At 46.0% G+C, this 25539-nt stretch overlaps 1 protein-coding gene across 3 annotated transcripts in view; it reads left to right on the plus strand.

Moving 5' to 3' along the window:
* SAMD12 (sterile alpha motif domain containing 12) overlaps positions 1-25539 on the plus strand; it is a 210556-nt gene that overhangs the window by 62137 nt on the left and 122880 nt on the right. For all 3 annotated transcript variants that reach the window (XM_081874859.1, XM_081874857.1, XM_081874858.1), the window contains exon 4: positions 20169-20309. In XM_081874859.1, coding sequence (XP_081730985.1) covers positions 20169-20309 — 141 coding nt within the window. The remainder of the gene's footprint in view (positions 1-20168; positions 20310-25539) is intronic.

Genomic DNA, 25539 nt, shown 5'->3' on the forward strand with positions numbered 1-25539 from the left:
CTTAAACTTTTCTTATGAACGGCTAATATTTGTCCTTGTGAGTTGTGAACTGTGTTATACTATTTGTGGCTTGTACGAGTCCGCTGTTTTATTTGATTTGTTTTGTTGTGTTGCGTTGCACGACGGGCGTAAAGCCGAATAAACATTTTGATTGGGCTGATTCAGCAGGGCTCTACTTATGTTCTTGTGAGGGATGATCTTACCAATAGGACAGGCTCATGTGGAAGATGGTAGTCCTTTTTGGTGTCTGTGTCCCAATTCGTAGAAGACCCTAAATCAGGAGTGGGATACTTGTCACTCCCCTGGTGTTGCTGGACTACAAAGCTGACATCTTCCCTGACCAACTACCCTGCCAGCTGCCGCTGATGGAAGTTAGAGTCTGGCAACACCTAGAGGAAGGAAATCAGCCCTGAGTGCTCACTGGAAGGGCAGATCCTGAAGCTGAGGCTCCAATACTTTGGCCACCTCATGAGAAGAGAAGACTCCTTGGAAAAGACCCTGATGTTGGGAAAGATGGAGGGCACAAGGAGAAGGGGACGACAGAGGACGAGAAGCTTGGACAGTGTTCTTGAAGCTACCAGCATGAGTTTGATCAAACTGTGGGAGGCAGAGGAAGACAGGAGTGCCTGGCGTGCTCTGGTCCAGGGGGTCACGAAGAGTTGGACACGACTAAACGACTAAACAACAACAACAACAACAACACCTAGAGGGCCACATGTTTCTCCACTCCTTCATTACGGTCTTCTACGAATTCCATGGTAATCTGCGCATTAAGAGAAACCCTCTGGAAATGCTTATTTAAATGAATGTTCGAAATGTCTACGCTGCAGAGAACTCTATAGCAACATTCTGGGAAGGGCAAACGATGAAGATTTGTCTTAAAATGACTGCGAATACACATCTTGGAACCCGAGCCACTTCTTCCACATTTGCTTCAAAACTTCTCAATGGCCACTTTCTCAGTGAAGTCGGTGCACCAATTTTATATATGGACTAAGTAGGAGAGAAGGAATAAAAGCAGGGGTCAGTAGACTTTTTCAGCAGGGGGCCGATCCACTGTCCCTCAGACCTTGTGGGGGGCCGGACTATATTTTGAAAAAATAATAATGAATGAGTTCCTATGCCTCACAAATAACCCAGAGAAGCGTTTTAATTAAAAACACACATTCTACTCATGTAAAAACATGCTGATTCCTGGACCATCCGTGTGCCGGACTTAGAAGGCGATTGGGCCGGATCCAGCCCTTGGGCCTTATTTTGCCTACCTATTGATTACAGGTTTGTTTCCCCTGCGCCTCAGTCGCAATGGGCTTCCCAGAAGGATGCTTTTGAAGACCTGCAGTAACTTTCCATTCCTCAAGGGGGAGCTTGCGCACAAATTACTACACCGTTTTCAATTTTTGTGTGACTGTAATGGGATCCTGCCTGTGAGAATGGATTGAAATTATTCAGGAGAGCTATAATTTGATACAGCAGATGCTTTTTTTTAACAGCACAACTATAAAAACAACGTTTTGTGTTCCAACCAAGAGACACGTTTTATTACATTTGCTATTGTAGTTAAGCGTGCGTGCTCAGATTTTTGGTCACTTCCAGTTCCCGCCTCTACCCCTCTCCCAACACCCCAAATTTATTCTTAACTTGTAATTTATTTGATTAGAAAACACTGCTCTGGTTCTAAAAGTTTCTGGCAGGGAGTGAAAAAGTTAAACTTGCCCTCCCTGTTACTCAGGCTGCCCCACCCCACCCCTAATATTTATATATGCATATTTAAAACATGCATTCACCCAATTCTCTGGCTGATTTAAAAATTGGCCATTTTTATTGTGCGCAAAAAAAAGGAAAAAGGAAAACAGATTCCAGTTGGAGAAGGCAGGCTGTTTTCTCGGTTAATCATCAATTATCCCCTCTTTGTTGTGGGAAAGTTGTAGCTTATAAACAGCTCGTTGAAAATGTAACAAGAGAGGAAGTATTGCAGATGGGGAATTCGCTATGATCTTGCGAAAGCAGAAACCCCACCATGCAGTTAAATGAATCCTTTGCCTTGCTAGCTGAAAGGCAGGCTCTGCAAATGCAGCCGCTCATTTGGAAAAGAAAAGAACACATCAAGGGCAATATATTCAGCATGGAGTGCAACACACTGGAATATTTTGCCATAACTCTTTTCAAGCTTTCCTGCCGTCAGGAGGGCTAAAAGCTGCTTGACGAAAGGTGTGATTTCTCGGAGTTTTAACAAGAACATATAAACATATAGGATGAGCACACTTCCCAGTTTTTAAGTTCTGCTGGGGCAGAAGAGCTAAGCATTGATTTTTGATTATTTAATTTCTATACCACGTAATATATTAAAAATATATCTAAGCAGTGCACACAGTTGCATATAAAAACCCTACATTCATACAAAGTTACTAATATATATAAATCAATAGCAATTCATTTTCCTTCCTCTCAGCCTCTGGGCTCTCCCCCAGCATCCAAACAAACTCTCAGCTCACCCACAAAAGTCTCACAAGGAGAAGAGTTCCTGGAAAAGGCAGTCATCACCCTCGTCCAGGGTTCCTCAAACTTGGGTCTCCAGCTGTTGTTGGACTCCAACTCCCATCATCCCTAGCTAGCAGGACCAGTGGTCAGGAATGATGGGAACTGTAGTTTAAAAACAACTGGAGACCCAAGTTTGGGAAACCCTGCCCTAGTCTTTTACTCCAGACTTGAATTTTATGGTCAGGCTGAAGGCAGTAGGTCCTGCCCATAGCTGTGTCCTGCTCAGTTGCACTCTGCATACCCAGTTTTGGGTGCAACAGGTTTGCTGAGTTTCCCAGGGGGTCCAGAGGATGGGAAGAGGGGCCCTCTCCACTCACAGCTCTTCCTTCACCCTCTGTCCACTATTCCTCCTCCAGTTGCTTTGTAAACCAATAGAAGACAGCTTCCTATGTTCCTATATTGGAGGTCCAGCTCCGAGGGTCTTCTGGCGGTTCCCTCACTGTGAGAAGCGAGGTTACGGGGAACCAGGCAGAGGGCCATCTCGCTAGTGGCGCCCGCCTTGTGGAACGCCCTCCCGCCAGATGTCAAGGAAATAAACAACTACAGTGGTACCTCAGGTTACAGACGCTTCAGGTTACAGATGCTTCAGGTTACAGACTCCGCTAACCCAGAAATAGTACCTCGGGTTACGAACTTTGCTTCAGGGTGAGAACAGAAATTGTGCGGCAGCGGCGCGGCGGCAGCAGGAGGCCCCATTAGCTAAAGTGGTACCTCAGGTTAAGAACAGTTTCAGGTTAAGAACGGACCTCCAGAACGAATTAAGTTCTTCACCCAAGGTACCACTGTATCTGACTTTTAGAAGACACCTGAAGGCAGCCCGGTTTAGGGAAGTTTTTAATGTTTGATGTTTTATTGTGTTTTTAATATTCTGTTGGGAGCTGCCCAGAGTGGCTGCGGAGACCCAGCCAGAAGGGCAGGGTATGAATAATAAATTATTATTATTATTATTATTATTATTATTATTATTATTATTATTTAGAAGGACTTTAACTCAGTTGCATGCAGGAGCTCCCAGGTTCAATCTCCAGTTAGGGTTCGGAAAAGCACCCTTCACCCCTGGAGGCTCACTCCATTGTCTCTCGAGACAGACAGATGCTGACAACGGCAAGGCCTTTGCCCATTCTGGCTGTGGTTGATGTGACCTGGAGTCCAACCACATGTGAAGGCTCACCAGTTCCCCATTTGGGCACTCAGGTTTAGAGATTTCCTTAAAAAGTTACCTCATCAACATACACACGTTGCAAAACAGGAACCAAAAAGCAACTATCTTTTGTATATCACTTAATAATTTTTAGGATGCTAAGAACTCTATAATTTTTAAAAAACTAAAAATGATAAAATAAACAAGAACTGACCAAACTGCGAGAAGCAGTGGAAGACAGAAGTGCCTGGCGTGCTCTGGTCCATGGGGTCACGAAGAGTCGGACACGACTAAACGACTAAACAACAACAAACAAGAACAGCCCAAACAACTTCACCTCCCCCCCCCATCAACTGCCTACCTTTTCTGACTTAAAGTTCTACCTTTTGGAAAGGGTATCTTTAGATGTGAAAACAGCACAGCTGTAGGGGAGTTCAGGGGTGTGGGGTGTGGAGAAGTTTTATTTCCCCCCTCATGAAATCTTCAAGGAAGAGACAGGATTCAGTTTCCGTCTGTCTTGCTCACGCTTTACCTCTCCTGACATCCAAAAATCCGCAACCAGCAACTGCTCAGGCACTATAACTGATATGCCCCTGACAACTACCAATCTATACCTGATAAGAGAAATCCAACAAAACAAAAAGCAAGTCCTGAAATACTCCCAGAGAAGCGAAGCTGTATAAGAATACATATTTTCATTGGCCTATAATATGTATTGCCTATAATATTTTACAAGTATTCCAATGAAAACATTTGTGTAATGCAATATTTAAAGCACAAAGAAGTGTATGTGCTTTTGTTTTCCCCACACTTAGGTGTTTCCCAAGCAATAACGGACTTCCTCAGGAATTTGTGGGCTCTCCTTCGTTAATGGCTTTCAAGTTGAGGTTGGATGGCCATCTGTCATGGATGCTTTAGCTGAGATTCCTGCATTTCAGCGGGTTGGTCTAGATGACCCTCAGGGTCCTTTCTGACTCTACAATTCAGTGGTTCTATGTGCTCCTTATAGCACCTACGTAAGCTCCATATATCCCATCTAGGACAAAACTGCCTCTCTCTGGAGAAAAATATTTGCGTATGCATTATGTAATGTCTCTGCTAAGCAACTTCTATTACTTATTACTGCTCGCTTTTCTACTGCTGACTTGCAGAAATTGTTAGGCAGTGTGCTGGAACAGTACAATCACCCATCTAGCAAAAAGCAAAATGCAGTAAACTACAGTTAAATTGCCCTTTTTTTTTCTTTTCCTTTTCTTTAACAGAAAGAAAGAAAGAAAAGCTCTCTAGTGCACAAATAGCATTTTATACCTTGGAAATTTCTCAGAAGGGTTATGCAGAACTTTCCAATCTGAGCTGGCTTATCTGTTCAAACCTATAGTTAAGGCCTCTTGCATGGGAGAGGAACGAGATGATGCTGATAGCATCGTTCTTTAAACAGGACAGTAAAATGCAATTAATTCCCTAACAGTTGCTAGAGGTACCAGGGTGTGGGTGGCAAGGCTGCCAGGGCTGGATAAACACAGCGATTTCTTGTATCTGCTCCAGGGCTCAGGGCAACAGGAAGGCTGATCCAGCAATGTCGGCGTGGGCAGATCCCAGCATGGTTGTTGTTTAGTGGCGCACCAGCTCAGTCAGGCTGAGACACTGGCGAGACAGCAGCAGCCGTCTCTAAAGTCAAATGGACATCAGGAATCAGGGACTTAGGCCAAGGGAAACTGGACAATAAAATGACATGCAGAATAAAAGAGGGGGGAGAAATGTAGAAGGGCACCATCCCACAGTCATTCCACCTGCAGGCAGGTTCTATAGGGGAAAGCCAGGGTGGGAACAGTGTAAGCGGACCACTCTATGGGCAAGCGATGCTCAGATTACTGGGAATGCCCAGCCATCTCAGCTACTGTGTTTAGAACACCATAGAGCAGGGGTCTCCAAACAAGGCCCGCAGGCCGGATAAGGCCCGAGGGACTCGTTTATCTCGACGACCTCTGCTGCCGCCACCCACTCTTACCGGCACTGCGCTGCTAGGCTGCCCACTTCCGGGTCAGAGGAGAACCGGAAATAGCTTGTGCGCATGTGCAAGCGTTATTTCCGGTGCACATCTGGGTCGGAGGCTGCCCGTGCACATGTGCACAAGCTATTTCCGGTGCTCCTCTGACCCAGAAATGTGCCAGAAAGACCATGTGCGCACACGTATGGGCACACGCTCCTCTGGCCCACCACGCAATCGGCGCTGGAGACACCGGCCCGAGGCGCAGTAAGTTTGCTGACCCCTGCCATGGAGGCTATGATTTGATAGGATGGGAGCTTTCATTAAGGGGTGACAACCCTTTAATTTAGGGACCCTCTTCCCCCCTGCCTCCAGCCTCCTAATTCAAGCACTAAGTAGGGAACAGGCTAATAGACTGGGTGGGATACAGAAGAAATGCAGGTTCAGAGATGGTAGAAGCAGAGCAAGGCATGGAATGCTCACTCATTCATTCCATTTGTATCCCATGTTTCCTCCAAGGAGCTCAAAGTGTCATACGCGATTTCTACCTTCCTTTTGTTATCTTGACAACAACCCTATCGCTCAGTTGGTAGAGCATGGGTCTTGGTCTCAGGGTTGTTGGTCCAAGCCCAAGGTTGGGTGAAAGACTCCTGGATTGCAACTCTACAATTCTATGAACCCTGGTCTCCAAGATCCTAGTCCAAAATGCTCCTGCCAGCAGTCTCTTCCTTCTTCCTTTCCTGAATGCTGCTGGGAGCAGGACCCACAGAGCAAACTTGGAAGCTGAGGAGGGCTCAAATCAGTCTGCTTACGATTTGAGCAGGGCAGTGCTCAGAGGGAGCAATTCCTAGCTGGAGGCTGAGTTTACTGGTCAAACACTCCTAAACCCCAATAGCAAAGCGACAGCACCCTTACCTTTGTATTTTCTGCCATGAAATAGTTAGTTGCTAAAGCGGTGCTTTATTTTGTATTTAGTGAAACCCAACAGTGTTTCTCTATGAGTTTGAGTACGCAAAGCATCTATAGCTGTTGATCTTAGATTGGATCAAATTCATCGGGTATCTGAAGTTTCGCTGGAGGTAAATTAAATTCTGCCAATGCAATTTTCCTCTCTAGGAAGATGTTTGTAGTGATCGAAAACTACCCCATGTTGCTATACGGGTTGAAGAATTGACTAAGCAATAAAGTTGAGGTTAATAATCCATCCCTTTCTGTTCATTGCATTTTCATTCTTCCTGTAGAACCAAGTCTTAGCAGTTGAAAGTAATATTAAAGGATGCTAAGGGGTTTGAGTTAATGTACTGTATGGCTCAACCTTTTAATTCACTACAGTTTGCCAAGTTCGCAACCATCTCTGCCCTGGTCATGTCCAGACTTGACTACTGCAATGTTCTCTACTTGGGGCTGACTTTAAAAGTAGCTTGGATTTGCTAGCTGGTCTAGAATTTGGCTGCTGGAGTTTTGATAGGGGTGAGGGAATCAGCTTCCATAACACCACAACTGTACCACTGGCACTGGCTCCTGGTTCATTTCTGAGATGATTTTAACATTTAAAGCCTTAAATTGATATTCAGTAAACTTTTAGTGTTCAAACTGCCTTCAGTGGCTACTGCCCAGCAGTGTGGGCCCAGAAACAAACAAACAAACAAACAAACAAACAAACAAACACACAAACACTGTAAACGAATGTGTTTCCCAAAGGGCACAAAGTAGGACATAAAAATTGCGCTCCAGAAGTGGATGCATTTACGATTCCCAGTTCCCATGTGAAATATAGCCCTCTTCATGCATTGCTCATCGGTGTAGTGTTAGGGGATGTGGAGCTGCACATTTAACCCTGTCCCCAAGTTCTGCATGGGGCACAAAACATCTGTATGAAGTGTAGAAGTGAAGATGATCATGGCAACAGTGCAAACAGTGGATGTGGCATCAGGGCGGAGCTAAAACACCCCCATTGTTCTGCCCGGACACTGAGGTCCAGCGCCAAGGGCCTTCTGGCGGTTCCCTCACTGCGAGAAGCCAAGTTACAGGGAACCATGCAGAGGGCCTTCTCAGTAGTAGCACCTGCCCTGTGGAACGCCCTCCCGCCAGATGTCAAAGAGAAAAACAACTACCAGACTTTTAGAAGGTATCTGAAGGCAGCCCTCTTTAGGAAAGCTTTTAATGTTTAACAGACTACTGTATTTTAATACTTTCTGGGAAACCGCCCAGAGTGGCTGGGGAAACCCAGCCAGATGGGTGGGGTATAAATAATAAATTATTATTATATTATATTATTATAAACGCATGACGCCACAGTGTCTGCCACCACCTTTGCCCTCGTCATGCAAGTAACGTGCGAAGGGTTCTTATGAGTTGGCAGTTTCTGGAAGCTCATCAGTGCCTGTCCGTAAACCAAAAAGTGTGTAGATTTTTCGGTTCAGCTTGATTGGCATTTATTTGAGAGTTTGATTCTCCTTGATCTTAGTTGCTATCTCTGTAATCATCATCTGAGGCCTTTTTCGTGTGCCTCCTTCACCAGAGGTCCGGGGTGTGGCAACACGACAACGGGCCTTTTCTGCAGTGGCCCCCTGTTTTTGGAATGCTCTGGGGCCTTCATTATACACCTTTAGGAGCTGGGCAAAAGCATTTCTCTTCAAACCAATTTCCCGCTAAGAAAAAAAGTTGTCACATATTGCATTCTTCAGAAATTTGTCCAGGGGAACATCAGACTAGGTGGGCCACTGGCCTCATCCAGCAGGTCCCTTCCTCTTTGCTGTATCCTAATTTTTAATTCCCATGGGATATTTTATACATGGGATAACCAGTACGCAACCATTTTCCTCCACTGGTTGTCATAAATTATTTCAAGAGAAGAAATGAGGCTGCCTTAACCCCAGTACTCCCCTATTTACTCCCTGATTAATAGATCTCTCTCTTGGATGTCCCCATTTAAGAATCGCTGGTTCCATTACAATGAAATGCCTGAATTTTCATTAAAGAAAGGAAGAAGAAGAAAACTCAACAAGAAAGTGAGAGATCATGAGTTGATACCAGAAGGATGAGACTGATTAATGTGCATTAAGAAGAGAGGTGCGATGACTGTCGACCTGTGTCTGGTACAAAGTGTACAAACACTCCTTAAAATAACTTAATTAAAATCGTAAATGTTCTTAAGCAGGTGTTTACGCAGCAAGACTGCAATGTTTGAGAATTCCAAGATTTCACCTCAGATGGTGATTTGACCAGTAGGCACATTCTTCTACCTTTCTACTCGATGCCAAGTTGTTGTGACACATCAACAGTGATCATATATTTGGAGCTGCTGTTTTTTTGTTTTGAAAAACATCCACTGACTTCTTTGGGAGGCATAATGGCTGGCTTGAGACAGCATAAAAAGAGACCCCTGTTTTCAAGATCCCCCTTTAAGGCTGGTTTTCCATCTGACCCTGAAGGAGGATTCTGAAAATCAATGGGGCCGCCATCTTTCTTTGAAATCTTTATTGGCTGCTTTCATTACATGGTAAAACGAACAAAAGATCCATTTGTGCTTTGTACTAGAACTCAGTGTTGGGCCTCGGCTATATTCATGTAAATAAACAATAGCAGCAGCAGCAGCACTGGGGTTCCGAGGAAAAAGCCCAATTAGAACAGAAGAGCAACTCCCAGTTTTAGCCCTCTCAATCTGACTTTTATATACAGTGAGCGGGGGGGGGGGGGGGAGTATTTGATCCCCTGCTAAATTTGCCCGTTTGCCCTCTGATGAAGAATTGACCAGTCCATAATTTTAATGGTAGGTTTATTGTAGTTGTGAGAGACAGAATAATGACAAGAAAACCCCCAGAAACCCCTCAGACCTTGTGGGGGGGCCCAGACTATATTTGGGGGGGGGGGTGAACGAATCCCTATGCCCCCAAAATAATCCAGAGATGCATTTAAATAAAAGCACACATTCTACTCATGTAAACACATGCTGATTCCCGGACTGTCCGCAGGCCGGATTTAGAAGGCGATTGGGCCGGATCCAGCCCCTGGGCCTTAGTTTGCCTACTCTAGTTAGTTGTTTCTAAGCAGCCTTTTCTAGTCTGGAGTAAAATAACTGCCCCACCCTAATTCCAGTGCTTATAGTCATTAGCACAGAGCAGGATCCTCACTTAACTTCACACACAGACTTGAATGAAAAAGAGCGTGGAGGAAGCTGATAATTCATGAACTGTATGTCCCCAAAGGCTGGATAAAATGGTGCTAATGAGCAATTAGTCAGTGCTAAGTGATTTTGAATATGTGTCCTTAGAAAAGACACATATTTTGTAGACCTCCTGACCAGCGACTGGTTCTAGTTAAGGACGTTAAGGACCCTACTGAGGAGGAGGTAGGAGAAGAGATGAAGGGCAGTGAGCCAAAGTTCCATCTCCCAGGTGAACTCTGCTCAGTCTGATATGCCCTCCTCTCCAAATGATCACATTCTCCTCGGTTGGTAATGAGCAGGTGGTTCTCGGAGAGGGATGGATTTGGCTCCCAGGCTGCCAATTGTAGACTCCTATTGTAGACCACCAGAGGACGAGATGGTTGGACAGTGTTCTCGAAGCTACCAGCATGAGTTTGACCAAACTGCAGGAGGCAGTGGAAGACAGGAGTGCCTGGCGTGCTCTGGTCCGTGGGGTCACGAAGAGTCGGACACGACTAAATGACTAAACAACAACAATTGTAGATCACAGGGACATTCGGTTAGTTTTGATGTTACAGTGGTACCTCGGGTTACAGACGCTTCAGGTTATAGACTCTGCTAACCCAGAAATAGTACCTCGGGTTAAGAACTTTGCTTCAGGATGAGAACAGAAGTCGTGCGGCTGCGGTGTGGCGGCAGTGGGAGGCCCCATTAGCACTTTTTCCCTCCTAAAAAGTAACGGGAAATGTGTGTGTGTCTTATGGAGCGAATGCAGGCTGCGCTGCTAAGCCAGAAGCTAGAACAGCAAGAGGGATCGCTACGCAGCGGTCCCTCTTGCTGTTCTAGCTTCTGGCTTAGCCCCTCAGTCCCTTCCCCCACCTTCCGGAAAAGCCCCCAAGAGCCGCGGCCACTTTAAAGAGCCGTGCGGAGCGTGTGTGCGGCACTTGGGGGCTTTTCCCCGAGGAGGGAGATGGGCTGCCCTTCTCCCTCCTCGGGGAAAAGCCCCCAAGAGCCACACACACACTCCACGCGGCTCGTGAAATGGAGTGCTGAGCAGAGCCTGGGATGCATACAGGCTTTGCTCAGCGCTCCCTTTAAATATTATTTTTCCCCTTGCATGTGCCCTCTAAAAACTAGGTGAGGTGCGTCTTATGGTCAGGTTCTTAACCTGAGGTACCACTGTCTTCCCCAAGCTCTTGGGCAGATGGGGGCTCATCAGCTTGGGAAGGTAGCCCTTCCAGGAGGAGGAAAACACTGATTCTAAACCTCTGCTGCCTTGTGGGGTATCTTCAGAAGAAGAAAAGGCTCAGGAGAAAATCCTACACAAATGGAGTCCTTAAGGACAGTTGGATGGCGCCTTGTACGCCTCCTTCCGGCAACTTCTGCAGCTAAGCTGGTGCCAAACATATTGCTCTGCTTTCCTTTGGACCACATCAGTGAGGCCAAGAGAAGGGTTTCTGTGCAGCCCAAATCCTCGATCCAAGGCTTGTGCCTCGGGGAGGCAACTGAATTTAACCCTGTGGTGTGTGTCATAGACTCACGAATCATAGAATTGTACAGTTGGAAGGGACCCCAAGGGTCATCTAGTCCAAGCCCCTGCAATGCGGGGATCACAGCATTTTGAATCTGAAGCGAAAGCCTTGCACCAGGTTGGGGAGCTCAGATGCTCTAGTGGTTCCTCAGAGAGACCATGAAGTGTTTAAATCATGATGGTTATAGATTTGTTTGATCCTGCAGAGTGTTAAAAGGTACCCTTATTGCATTCCGTTAATGACAAGTTTTAGCAAATTAAGATACCATAAATTATTGGTTTTTATAAAAAAGATGTCACTTTTGGTGTTTCAGTTTTATTGTATGTACCAAAATAGAGTATTTCTGGCTCGGAACACATTGGGATAAACCACCTTCTGCATCGTATTATTATTGGGTTTTTGCATATTTGTGGCTTGCCTCTCTTTTTTCTTCCTTTCAAATTTCACAAACCATTTGGCAAGTTCACCATACACACACAAAAAAAGCCCATTTAATTATTTTTCTAATTTCATTACCATTGACAGGCTGCCTTAAATTGTTTATACATAATACGGGATTAACAATGTGCAATTAAGAATATCTCTGAACACCCCTAAGAATACCTAACTGCCTTAGGGTAGATTAATGTGTGTTTGTGAATAGAGACTGGGACAGGAAGCTGTTTTGTTGATGCAGAGTCGAAACTTTGCAGAAGGCTTCGTAATTACAATTGTGAAAACTTAATAAGCCGTTTATATTTTTTAATAAAATTCACATGCTGATTGAAGTCCTATTTACCAGCTGCGGCCTGGCATCTTCCATATTTATGCAAATGAAGTATGAACAGATGAGTTAGCTTACTTACATTTAACTACCATGTGGAAGTTTTTCTTGCTTGTTGACTCACAATAGGCCCGCAGTGTGGTTGATAGTTCTAAATGGGGATGGCGGTCCTGTCTGAGGAGCCATCAATGAACCCCGCTGTTAAGATAATGGCAGTGTGGCTTTCCAAGTCACCTGCGCTTGAGAATATGAAGGGAGTAAATTTGATGGGATCATATGCAGTGGGGGCTGTTCCTCTGCGGAGCGGATTTCATTTCTTCTTAACCTATAGTAATGCTGCTTTTAATTTTCCATTTCTATTACTATCAATTATTTAACCTCATGAATATTAACAGGCAACCTCAATTTAGTATTTTTAATTCTGTTTAGTAAATTAAAAAAAGAAAACGCAGGACCTGTGGAGAAATTGCTTTCTGAAGTTCTGCTGCCTGACAGTGCTGCAGCCAGGTTATTTTAGATTCTGGACGCAATGGTCTTAACTCCACTCTCTCACATCTCCTAGAACTGCAGAGTTGGAAGGGACCCCAAGTGTCAATCTAATCCAACCCCCTGCAATGCAGGAATCCCGCCCACTGCTGTCCCTGGGTGGGCTCAGACCACCAACCTTCTGGTTAACAGCCAAACACGCTGACCCATTGTTCCTCGGGGGTCTTATCTGTATAATGGGAGGCGGGTGGTCTAAATCACTGAGCCTCTTGCGCTTGCCGATTGGAAGGTCGGCGGTTCAAATCCCCACGACAGGGTGAGCTCCCGTTGCTCAGTCCCAGCTCCTGCCAACCTAGCAGCTCGAAAGCACACCAGTGCAAGTAGATAATTAGGTACCGCTGTGTCGGAAAGGTAAACGGCATTTCCATGCGTTCTGGTTTCTGTCATGCCAGAAGCAGTCTAGTCATGCTGGCCACATGACCTGAGAAGCTGTCTGTGGACAAACACCGGCTCCCTCAGCCTGAAGCAAGATGAGCGCCGCAACCCCATAGTCGCCTCTGACTGGACATCACCGTCCAGGGGTCCTTTACCTTTTTACCTATCTGTAAAACAGAAGTGTAGAATCATATTCTTTAGATGACAGTGGGTATTTCTATACAGATTTCAAAATGTAGTCCTCCAGCCCTGTTTTGGTGCCCTCGTGGTCATTCTGCCATGTGGGACCCTGGGCATTTGTCCTGCTGGCCACACCGCTTCTTGAACATTAAATTCTGCAAATGAGAGTGAGAATTCCAGCTGATGGAAGCACTTCAATCCCAGTAACAAAGTGTCGTGGTAACAAGTGAGGTTAGGCAGCTATGTGAATTCAGCAGTGGGGGGGAAGGGGCCATGCCAGACGACGCTGCCTTCTTCTGATGCAAACAACCCCAAACTCCAAAGTAAATTGCTACAATAAGCAACAATAACAGGTGCATGAGTGGAAAGGCAGCAGCGGTGTGTGGCGACTATCCAGAATGTCACATACACAACTGTGTGCTTGCTGACACCTGCGTGTTCTTGGTGGAACGAGCTCCTGGCGAACAAGGAACAGGTTTGTTCCCTTGAGGCTAAGTTAGCAGTTGCGGAGAACCTGAGAGAGTCGGACACATTTGGGGATGCAATAATTGTGTCCCACTCTCAGCCTAACAACTTTTCCACTGTCACTGTTACTGAGAGTCTTGAGGAAGGAGGTCGTCACTCTGAGGAAGATGGAAAGCATCCATTAGAAGAAACCCGTTCCTCGGGGAACAAACAAATGCCCTTTTGGGTTGAGGATACTCCTCTGTAGGACAGAAGCTTCCTTGTAGTGGATAATTTGATCATTAGGGACATAGATACCTGGCTTTGTAATGAGGGTGCAGACCACCAGGTGACTTGATAGTCATGCGTCATCTAGCTAGACTGGTAGATGGTGCTGAGGAGTGGTGCATTTTAGCACCAGTGATGTGAGGAAATATCATCGTGCGGTCTTGGAAGCAAAATGTAGGTTGCTAAGTAGGATGTTGAAAGCCAGGAGCTTCAAGGTACCATTCTCTGAAAAGCTGCCCATTCCATTCACAGCACTTTGCAAGAGAGGCAGGATGTGTGATAAATGCAAAGGCACATTTTGGGACAGGTTGGCTCTGTACAAAAAGGCATTGGCTTCACTTGAACCAGGATGGAACCAGAGTATTGAGATTTATTTTTTATTTTTTAAAAAAGGGTGCCAGAGTCGCATGAAAGCTAATTTCAGGGGGAAACTGAGGAGCATCTGGTTCAGGATAAAAGCATCCCTAAGCGATGATAGCTAAAATGGGATGGAGCAGAAAATAGCAATGCAAAGAGGCCAAAGTGTTGTACCGAAATAATAATTTTAAGAAATCCACAGAGTGTTGTACCGTAAAACACACATGCCAGAGACATTTGGAGAGATCTTATTTAGGCATCTGTATGCCAGTGCTGGAGGTCTCCAAGTCAAGATGGGCAAGCTGGAGTACTTGGCCTTTGAAGAGAGCATAAATCTAATGGAAAATTAGAAATTAGGAAATTAGAAACCTAGTGGAATGGAGAGAACCAGCAGGGGCACTGTTATCTCTGGGTGCAAATTCTACAGAAAGGACAGGGAAATTCCAGGAAAGTACAACACAGTAACATTTGAGGAGACTGGTTAAAAGGAACTTGATAGGGGAAATGAAGATGGTCAGGTGTCTCTAGAAGGCTTGGCTAACAATCAAAGCTCAGTTAGAAATGTACCACCAGGGCCAAGAGGGTGCCAGCATGGCTAATGGGCAGAGCGGAAGACTCGAGCAAGTGGGACAAAGTTTATATGGCAGACAGAGGCAAAACAGAACCAACCAACTTAAGAACAAACGACAGTGAAAATCAATGAATGAAAGTGGACTTGTTGGCCAATGTGACTTGAATAAAAATCCTTTCCCAAGGTACACTGAAAATTGATAGGCTGGGTCTGATGGAAGTTGGGGTCCAAAATCTCTGGAGAGCACCAGATTGGCAGATACTGCCCCAGGCCTTGGATGCTATAATTGCCGCTTCATTCGAGGGTTGTGTTAAAACAGCCACTTCCCATATACACCAGAGATACCTAGCAATCTGGACCAGATAACATCAGATGCTTTTCTCCTGGGGGGGGGGGTGGCACACCTCTTTTGGAGTGGCTCAGCAATCTGTTGCTCCTGCCTCATGCAACTGCATAGGTCCCAGGGGAGCAGGGTGGTGCTGATTGCCCATTCCTCCAGGTTATAGATATTTCTGTGATTTAGGATGATGATGATGATGATGATATATTTATATCCCACCCATCTGGCGGCTTCCAACTCTTGGCGGCTTCCAACAAAAGATTAAAAATACATTAAAACATCAGACATTAAAAACTTCCCTAAACAGGGCTTCCTTCAGATGTCTTCTAAACGTCAGATAGATGGTCAGTATCACAGTAATTGAAAATTACAGATGCCTTACTAGGATACGAGTTTGGACAATAGATTTTTTTTTAACGAAAACAGGACTGATGGAAGCTGTAGCCTTCTAGATGTGCTAGACTAGAACTCTCTGTTGTCCCTCATCCTTGACCATGCTGGCTGGCATTGATGGAGAGTTCGTTCATTCATTGAATTTATATACTGCCCAGGACCGTATAGTTAAAGCTATGGTTTTCCTGGTAGTGATGTACAGAAGTGAGAGCTGGACCATAAAGAAGGCTGGTCACCAAAGAATGGATGCTTTTGAATTCTGGTGCTGGAGGAGACTCTTGAGAGACTCTTGGACTGCAAGAAGATCAAACCTATCCATTCTGAAGGAAATCAGCCCTGAGTGCTCACTGGAAGGACAGATCCTGAAGCTGAGGCTCCACTACTTTGGCCACCTCATGAGAAGAGAAGACTCCCTGGAAAAGACCCTGATGTTGGGAAAGATGGAGGGCACAAGGAGAAGGGGACGACAGAGGACGAGATGGTTGGACAGTGTTCTCGAAGCTACCAGCATGCGTTTGACCAAACTGCGGAAGGCAGTGGAAGACAGGAGTGCCTGGCGTGCTCTGGTCCATGGGGTCACGAAGAGTCGGACACGACTAAACAACTAAACAACAACAACATACCAGGACGTCTCAGACTGAGTTGAGACCCAACAATACTGGGAGGTATGCAAGTTCCTAGATCAGCCTTTCTCAACCTTGGGTCCCCAGATATTTTTGGGACTACAACTCCCATCATCCCTGACCACTGGTCCTGTGAGCTAGGGAGTTGTAGGCCAAAAACATCTGGGGACCCAAGGTTGAGAATCACTGTCCTAGATGATTCCTCTACTTCCCCTTCACTGGAGGTTTATAAGCAGAGGTTGGATGGCCGCCTGTTGTGGATGCTTTAGTTGAGATTTTTTGCATTGCAGGGGGTTGGACTAGATGATGATGATGATGATGATAATAATAATAACAATAAATTTTATTCATACCCCACCCTCCCCAGCCAAGACTGGGCTCAGGGTGGCTGACACCCGATATAACAACAAATTGATTGAAATACAACTTAAAAACAAGATTAAAATACAACATTAAAACATTAAAATACAGCCTCATTTCAATGGAAACTCAAATCAAAACTTTTTTGGGTCAAGTCTTCACCAAGGCTAACTATCCAGGCTGGTCCTACATGGGCCAGAAAAAAGCCAGGGAAGTCCCCAAATAGGAGTTCCATCACAGGAGGAGAAAGGAAAAAAGAAGAGGGGGAGGGAATCAAACTGGCTCCAAGCCAAAGGCCAGGCGGAACAACTCTGTCTTACAGGCCCTGAGGAAAGAAATCAGATCCTGCAGGGCCCTGGTCTCATGAGACGGTGCATTCCACCAGGCTGGGGCCAGTGTTGAAAAGGCCCTGGCTCTGGTTGAGGATAATCTGACTTCCTTAGGGCCCGGGACCTCTAGGGTGTTGCTATTTATGGACCTTAAGGTCCTCCGCGGGGCATACCGGGAGAGGCGGTCCCATAGGTACGAGGGTCCTAGTCCCTTCCAACTCTACAATTCTATGATTCGATGAGATAAATGGGGTTATCTGTTGCACTGGTGTCTAGCTTTCTGCGTAACATCACATTAACATGGACAGTGTATCCAGCTGCTGCCAGATACAATCTAATATGCTGACAGCTCCACTCCAGCCATTTCAAACAGAAGAGGTTTTGCAGGCTCTTTATTTGACGAGCATCCCATAAATGCACTAGCGCTGTTCAATCAAGCTGTGTGTGAAACTTGAAGGAAGGATCGGCCAGGAAAGGGGAAGGCTGGGGGAAGAGTATAGAAAAGCACTTGAGAATGATCTTTAACACATTACATACCAGATTATATTATATTGCATTGTTTATTTCATTTACGAATTGCTTTCCTGCGAGGCATCTCGACGATATTTACGTAATAACACATATAAAACAATTACATGAGTTTCATGTACAGGCAGGGACCGATTTATGTGTGTCCAATGGATGCTTGGCTGTGCATGTGCGCATCGCAACGACCTGGAAGTGGCCAGAAAAGGGGATGGAACGGGGCGTATCAGGGCAGAGTGGGCTTATGTGTGTTTTGTTGACATGCGGGGGGGGGGGGGTTCAGGAGCGTAACCCCCGCTCAAATCGGTCGTCGCCTGTATAAAAACAGTTAAAAACAATGGTGCCCTATTAAGAAAACCATTTTGAAAAACTATGAATATAAAAACAGTTTTAAACAGCAACACATGCATAAAATCAATTCGGATCCAGGACTGGGATAAAGCTTTTTGAAGGCTTGTTGAGACACAAATAGCATATGTGTGTGGATGTATTTAGGGAAGAGTTAGAGAGCATCCGGGAAATAACATTTGTGAATCTGCACAGAGCAAGTAATGCAGATTTATGGGTCTGCTTGCTAAAGTTTTAGATTTGTGCTTAATTTGCTTTGCGGGTCTGCTCCGTCCTTCCTGAGAGCACTAAAAACGGTTGTCTCCCGTTCGGCAGTGCATTTGCAAAACGGCCTAATATGATTTGTGTCTGAATTTATACTTCAGTTGGGAATTCAAGTTCTGACTATTTCCTCGTATTAAAATCCTCAGGTCCTCCTGAATAGGTTCATCTGAAAAACAGGACTGTCTTAACAGTCTTTTATACCCAAGACTTGTAAAGGATCGATACATTTCCCATCAGAACAGTAAATTACTTACTGAACCGCTTCCAGTAATCATGATGTACAATTTCATGTTAACTCTTCCCCTTCTCCACCCAGAATTTTCTTGACAGTGTCAGATGGCTTCCCTGCAACCTTGCCCACCCCCCGCAAAAGAATAATGGGTTTAAAATGAATAGTTAGCCCATTACATGCTTGGGTAGGGTTTAGCATTGCATTCATCATTATGGTGGAGCCACAGCTCCAAGGATGTAACTATCTAATGGCGGAATGAGGATGTTGTTAAGACGACAGCACTCACCATCGCTGTACTGGCTGGGGCTTTTACAAACTGAAGTCCAACAACCACAAACTTGGCAGTCATTTATACCCAAGGCTTGTAAAGGACTAATACATTTTCCATCAGGACAGTAAATTGCTTAAGCTTGTGGGCCACAAGCTTAACGTGAGTCAACAGTGCGATGCAGCAGCAAAAAAAAGCAAATGCTATTCCGGGCTGCATCAACATAAGTACCGTATTTTTTGCACCATAGGGCGCACCAGACCATAGGGCGCACCTAGTTTTTAGACGGCGAAATCAATTAAAAAAATCTCCCCCCCCCCCCAGCCCCAAAGAGCAGCGTACAAGCTGCGCACAACCTTTCCCTGCCGGAGGGGTTGTGTGCAGCTATGGCACAAGCCAAGGCAGCGAGCGGGATGGATCACGCTGGCTGTTTTGGCTTCCTCTTTAGCCCCGCACAATCTCTCCCTGCTGAGAGAGGCTGCGTGGAGCTAAAGAAGCAATAGCCCCGTGCAGCCTCTCCCTGCCGGAGGGGTTGAGCGTGGCTATGGCACAAGCCTGCATTCGCTCCATAGGATGCACACACATTTCCCCTCAATTTTTGGAGGGGAAAAACTGCACCCAATGGAGCGAAAAATACGGTATAACGTCCATGTCAAGAGAAGTAATAGTACTTATCTGTTCTGCTTTGGTGAAATCACACCTGAAGTACTGTGTCCAGTTCTGGGCAGCACAATTTAAGAAGGATATTAGCAAGCTGGAGAAGAAGAAGAGTTTGGATTTGATATCCCTCTTTATCACTACCCTAAGGAGTCTCAGACTGTAGTCAGAAATATAAACTACTCATCCTACACTTGGTGCCATAGGTGAGGTGGGTGGGGGCCAGATCCAAATGTGATGGGGGCCATCCCCAATTGTCTCTCACCTGCCTTTTCTCTGTGTGTGTCTCCTTCTCCCTTCTCCCTCCACCTCCCTTTCTGGTGCCCGCTTCTCTGGGGACGGGGTATAGGTCACTCTGGCCTGAAATATGACCCTATCCACTTGTACAGGTGTTCCCTCCTTCCTCTTCCTCACTCGATCCATTTTAGCCTTCCCCGACCCCACTTTTATTCCCCCATTCTCCCCCTCTGGACTCCCTCCTACCGCAAGAAATTGGGCTTCGGGTCACAGGTTCCTCGCCCCTCCTTTAGCTGGAGAGGCCGGGGATGGAACCTGAGACCTTCTGCATTCAAAGCATGTACTCCTCCACCCTTAAACTGCAGTCATTTCCCTGTGGCTCCCCTTTTACCTCCATAGGCTAGCAAGTCTTCTACCAGTGTATGCATTGGATTTAAGGCAAGCTTCCCCTCCCCACCACCCCATTTCTGGTGACTGTACTAGTCCGGCTCTGAACCCAGATCTCCAAAGTGGAAGCTAATTAACTTGCTGAGCCAACACGCACCTTTTTTTCCCACCCCAGCGCCTGCCCTGTTGTGAATCAGATTGTTTCACAGGGGAGGGATATTAGCAAGGCAGGCGGGTTTTATCTGCTAGAATAAGGACATTTACAGCATGTAGAATTTTTATTCATTAAATGGAAATCCTTGGGTAATCTCTCTCTTCTTTTTTTGGATACAGGCCGTGCGCTGCTCAGGCTGACAGACAAAAAGCTGGAGCGGATGGGGATTGCTCAGGAGAGCTTGCGGCAGCACATTCTTCAGCAGGTCCTACAGCTCAAGGTGCGCGAGGAAGTCCGAAACCTCCAGCTGCTCACGCAAGGTAGGAAACGCAAAGGACCACAGGAGGGAAACGGTTGCATGAGAGCATACTTGAGATTGCTTTGATGTTCTCCTGCACAAACTGTTGCATGGAGAGGCGTCATGGGGCCAGAGGGACCACCGAAAGGTAAACAAGAATAGATCAACATGCATATTAGGAGTTGCCTGTCCGTTCTGATAAGAGCAATTCCTTTCTTCCCGTTTTCAAAGCACGACCCACACCCATTGTCCATCAGCATGCTAGTAGCTGTGTTGCTAATCCCGCCACCAATGTCTGAAAGCACATTGGCCTTACTGGGAGGGTACACCTGCTTGTGTTCATCAGTATTGCTTGTTTTCCCCACCTGATTTCTGTACCATTGGCTGCCACTGGCAGAACCCAGGAAATGTACCATGCAATGATGGTTTCAGCAACAGTGCTGTGTTAAGTGCGATGCTGAGTTCTGCCCTCTTCTCCCGTGATATGTCTAACTATTCTGGGTCTTTGCGTGTGTAAGAGAGGAAGGAGAACTCGGGGTCTGCTGTTTCTAATGGCTGTTTGGAGTGAAGTGTAGCAGCTTGGACTACTTCAATGAGCTCTACGTGGGGCTACCTTTGAAGGTGACCCGGAAACTACAACTAATCCAGAATGCGACAGCTAGACTGGTGACTGGGAGTGGCCGCCGAGACCATATAACACCGGTCTTGAAAGACCTACATTAGCTCCCAGTACATTTCCGAGCACAATTCATAGTGTTGGTCAGCACCTTTAAAGCCCTAAACGGCCTCGGCCCTGTATACCTGAAGGAGCGTCTCCACCCCCATTGTTCAGCCTGGACACAGGTCCAGCTCCAAGGGTCTTCTGGCGGTTCCCTCACTGCGAGAAGTGAGGTTACAGGGTACCAGGCAGAGGGCCATCTCGGTAGTGGTGCCCGCCCTATGGAATGTCCTCCCATCAGATGTCAAGGAAATAAACAACTATCTGACTTTTAGAAGACATCTGAAGGCAGCCCTGTTCCGGAAGTTTTTAATATTGTGCTTTTAATACAGTGATACCTCGAGTTACAAATGCCTCAGGTTTCAAACGCTTCAGGTTACAAACTCCGCTAACCTGGAAGAGTTACCTCGAGTTGAGAACTTTGCCCCAGGATGAGAACGGAAATCGTGTGCCGGCATCGCAGGGGCAGCAAGATGCCCCATTAGCAAAAGCACGCCTCTAGTTAAGAACAGTTTCAGGTTAAGAATGGACCTCCACAACGAATTAAGTTCATAACTAGAGGTACCACTGTATTCTGTTGGGAGCTGCCCAGAGTAGCTGGTGAAACCCAGGCAGATGGGCAGGGCATAAATAATACATCATCACCATCTTCATCTGATCCCACCGTAAATTATTCTACACTAACTGAGGCTCGCCAAACATGTCACAAAGAAAATGCTCTAGTCACAGGGCTGAAGGAACTTGGAAGTTTGTGCCCATGTAGCATTTCGGTACCACAGCAGCTGGTAAAGACAGAAGCATGCACTTTGGACACTGAACATGTTGCCTGACATTTCTGGTTCCCCTTTTCAGTGAGGATTATTCAGGCAACTGGGACCTAAAGCATGCTATGTACCGGCTAGAGATATAATCAGGTTCTGCCATTATTGAATGGCTATTACATATCGTTATCAGCAGGTTTAAAAAAGAAATGTCTATGGAACACATGCTGTTTGTAGTCCATTATTTTCAACTTTCAGTTTTTCAAATGGGGAAGCGATGACAGCTGCTATAGGAGGCACAAATGCTGCCATATGTCTCCCAGTCTCTCTCCTCCTGCGTCTCAACTGGACTAAGACTTTACACCTCCTCCTACTTGCTGGAACATATTGGCTTTGTATTACCCATGTTGTCTCGACTGCTGACTTTGCCCATTCTCGAGACTGTTCCCCTTTCTGCCTGGAAGACGGCAGAATCCACATCGCAGTGCCTCAAAACTCCTGGGTTACCTCAAAACTCTCATGCAGGATGCAAATTAGATTCAGGCTGCATTTAAAGGCAAATCAGATTCAGGCTGCATTTAAAGGCAAATCTCAGATTTGCACTTTTCGAACCGAAACGCAGCCATCCTTTGAAATTCACACTTCTCCAAATTTCGCCATCCAGTTCTCTCACCAAACAAATGCATACGTTAGTGTGCATGAAAACCAGTATCTTAGTGAAAATGGCACGTTCCAAATTTCAGTCCATATATGCCATACCAGGTTAAGCAAAACATATGTAGCAAGTAACAGTGTCTTCTGGATATTCATTCATAGCTTTCCAGACTCTAGGGTAAAGGTAAAGGTAAAGGGACCCCTGACCATTAGGTCCAGTCGTGGCCGACTCTGGGGTTGCGGCGCTCATCTCGCTTTATTGGCCGAGGGAGCCAGCGTGCAGCTTCCGGGTCATGTGGCCAGCATGACTAAGCTGCTTCTGGTGAACCAGAGCAGCGCACGGAAACGCCATTTACCTTCCCGCCAGAGCGGTACCTATTTATCTACTTGCACTTTGATGTGCTTTCAAACTGCTAGGTTGGCAGGAGCTGGGACCAAACAATGGGAGCTCACCCTGTCACAGGGATTCGAACCACCGACCTTCTGATTGGCAAGTCCTAGGCTCTGTGGTTTAATCCACAGCGCCACCCTATAACACAGCATACGTGAGGTCGTCTTCTCCTTCTGTTGTTGTTGTCTGCAAGGCCAATCTTAAGTATGTTTTGCCAGGCAGTACACCCTCTCTTTTTCCTATCAACAACCAAGGATGAAGTGGCAGGTTGTGGGCGGAAGGAGGGAGCATTTTAATGGAGAAAAGAAGAAAAACGGACCTTAAATGGTTGGTGGATTCATTGATGGAAACTCACTCTGACAAATTATGAGAATCCCTTTCAGGTAGCTGGCCCTCGGGGATCCAATTCTTAATGTAAGCCTGCTCAGAGAAGTTAATGCTATGCCAGCCAAGGCTATGAATCACTCACAAGACTTAGATTGGGGTCAGTAGTTCACGGTAGTGCTGCCAGTAGTTCTGGATATAACCCTGGGGGTGAGCACCCCAGAGGATTGCTTGACTAAGAGGTATGGTAGGCCTGTCAGGGGGAGGCCCCTCCAGTGCTCTTACTCTTAACTGTCCAAGTCAATTTAATTTGTGGTGTCGCTCCTCTGAAGTTGGTCGCTGAAAGACATCCATGTGTCATTCCAAAGGGATTTGAGGTGTCGCTCTTAAACACTCAAGCTTGTTGCATTCCGTTCTCTGTATGGTATACAGGAAGCGGGGGAGGAAGCAACCATATTCTGTATTATTATTATTATTATTATTATTATTATTATTATTAAAACTCTGTTTTACTGTGCACGCGCACACACAAAGTTTTTGCAGAACATAGTACAGTCATACCTCAGGTTGAATGTGCTTCGGGGTGAGCACGTTCGAGTTGCGCTCTGCGGCAATCCAGAAGTAACGGAGCGCGTTACTTCCGGGTTTTGCTGCTTGCACATGCACAGACGCTCAAAATGACATAATGCGCAGAAGCGCCGAAATGTGATCCACGCAGACTGGTTACGTTTGCTTCTAGATGCGAACGGGGCTCCGGAATGGATCCTGTTCGCATCTAGAGGTACCACTGTATCCCATTTGTAGATTGGATGACCATATTTGGCATCCTGTTGAAGCAGTATCAAGAGTAGCTCGCACACTTAGGAGGCTGCCATTGCCAATGTGTACATTGAAATATTCTTACTCTTTCCTCAGACAAAATCTTCCTGGTGACCCCTAGATGTTTTGAACCACAGCTCCCATTTGCCCCAACAAGTATGGCCAATGGTGAGGGATGATGGAAGTTGTAGGTCCCAGTTTTGTGGGGGGTCCACATCAGGATGTACCTAACAGCCTTCCTGGAGGTAACCCACATCCCTTCATTTGCTAAATCTCATTCTGGCCTTACTGATTGCTTCCTTTGGGTCTTCTTCTTCTTCTTCTTCTTCTTCTTCTTCTTCCTGCCCACAAAAATCCCTGAGCCACATTGGGACTTCGTTCTGTTAGTTTTGCGTGGATTAATTCCTGTAAGCAAAGGTTCTATGTGGGGCCACCTTTGAAGGTGACCCTGGAAACTACAACTAATCCAGAATGTGGCAGCTAGACTGGTGACTGGGAGCGGCCACTGAGACCATATAACACCGGTCCTGAAAGACCTACATTGGCTCCCAGTACTGGGAATTCTGAGCACAATTCAAAGTTTTGGTGCTGACCTTTAAAGCCCTAAACGGCCTGGGTCCAGTATATCTGAAGGAGCGTCTCCACCCCCATCATTCTACCCAGACACTAAGGTCCAGCTCCGAGGGCCTTCTAGTGGTCCCCTCACTGCAAGAAGCCAAGTTAGAGGGAACCAGGCAGAGGGCCTTCTTGGTAGTGGCACCCGCCCTGTGGAATGCCCTCCCACCAGGTGTCAAAGAGAACAACAACTACCAGACTTTTAGAAGACATCTGTAGGCAGCCCTGTTTAGGGAAGCTTTTAATGTTTGATGCATTACTGTATTTTAATATTTTGTTGGAAGCAGCCCAGAGTGGCTGGGGAAGCCCAGCCAGATGGGTGGGGTATTATTATTATTATTATTATTATTATTATTATTATTATTATTCCATGACTAGGCCACTTTTCTTCAGGAGAAATTAATGCTAGTTCCTGACCTCCACCTCCTCGCCACGCTTGGAAGGGCGCAGGCCTGACCGCCTCACCTCTCTGAGCTTGTCTGCAAGAAATTCTGAGAGTTTGTTGGTCTATTTTGAGAAAAATATCTGCAGATTGTCTCTCTGGAAGAGCTGTTGGAGAAGGGGGGCGGTGTGTGGTGGTGAAGGAATCATTATCCTACTTCCCTAATCCTGATTCATAGGAGGAAGAAGCCTGTTTTGTGCATCACCCCAACGATCACATGAAACTATTTTTGGATATTCATTGCTAGCGGAGCTCTGGGCTAGATTGGCTGGTGTGTCCCTTAGCTCAGGCACATCAGCTTCATGTGTGGGCTGGTGTGCGTTGTGGAAACAGAGCTCGCCTTGTTGTGGGGTCTGTTGCTATTGCTCAGAGCCGGGGAATATTTGGGTTGCGTATTTTTCATGCATTCCTTCCTTGTATCCTCTTAAGGCGGCTCTGAGTGGCGCTTGCTGTGTTGAGTTTATTCGCTTGATAATGCAATTGCCAAGATGAAACAAAAGGCAGGTTGCATTAACAGAACATTTGGTA

The sequence above is a fragment of the Podarcis erhardii genome (genome assembly GCF_964252035.2).
Source record: "Podarcis erhardii genome assembly, chromosome: 8".
Classification (NCBI taxonomy): Eukaryota; Metazoa; Chordata; class Lepidosauria; order Squamata; family Lacertidae; genus Podarcis; species Podarcis erhardii.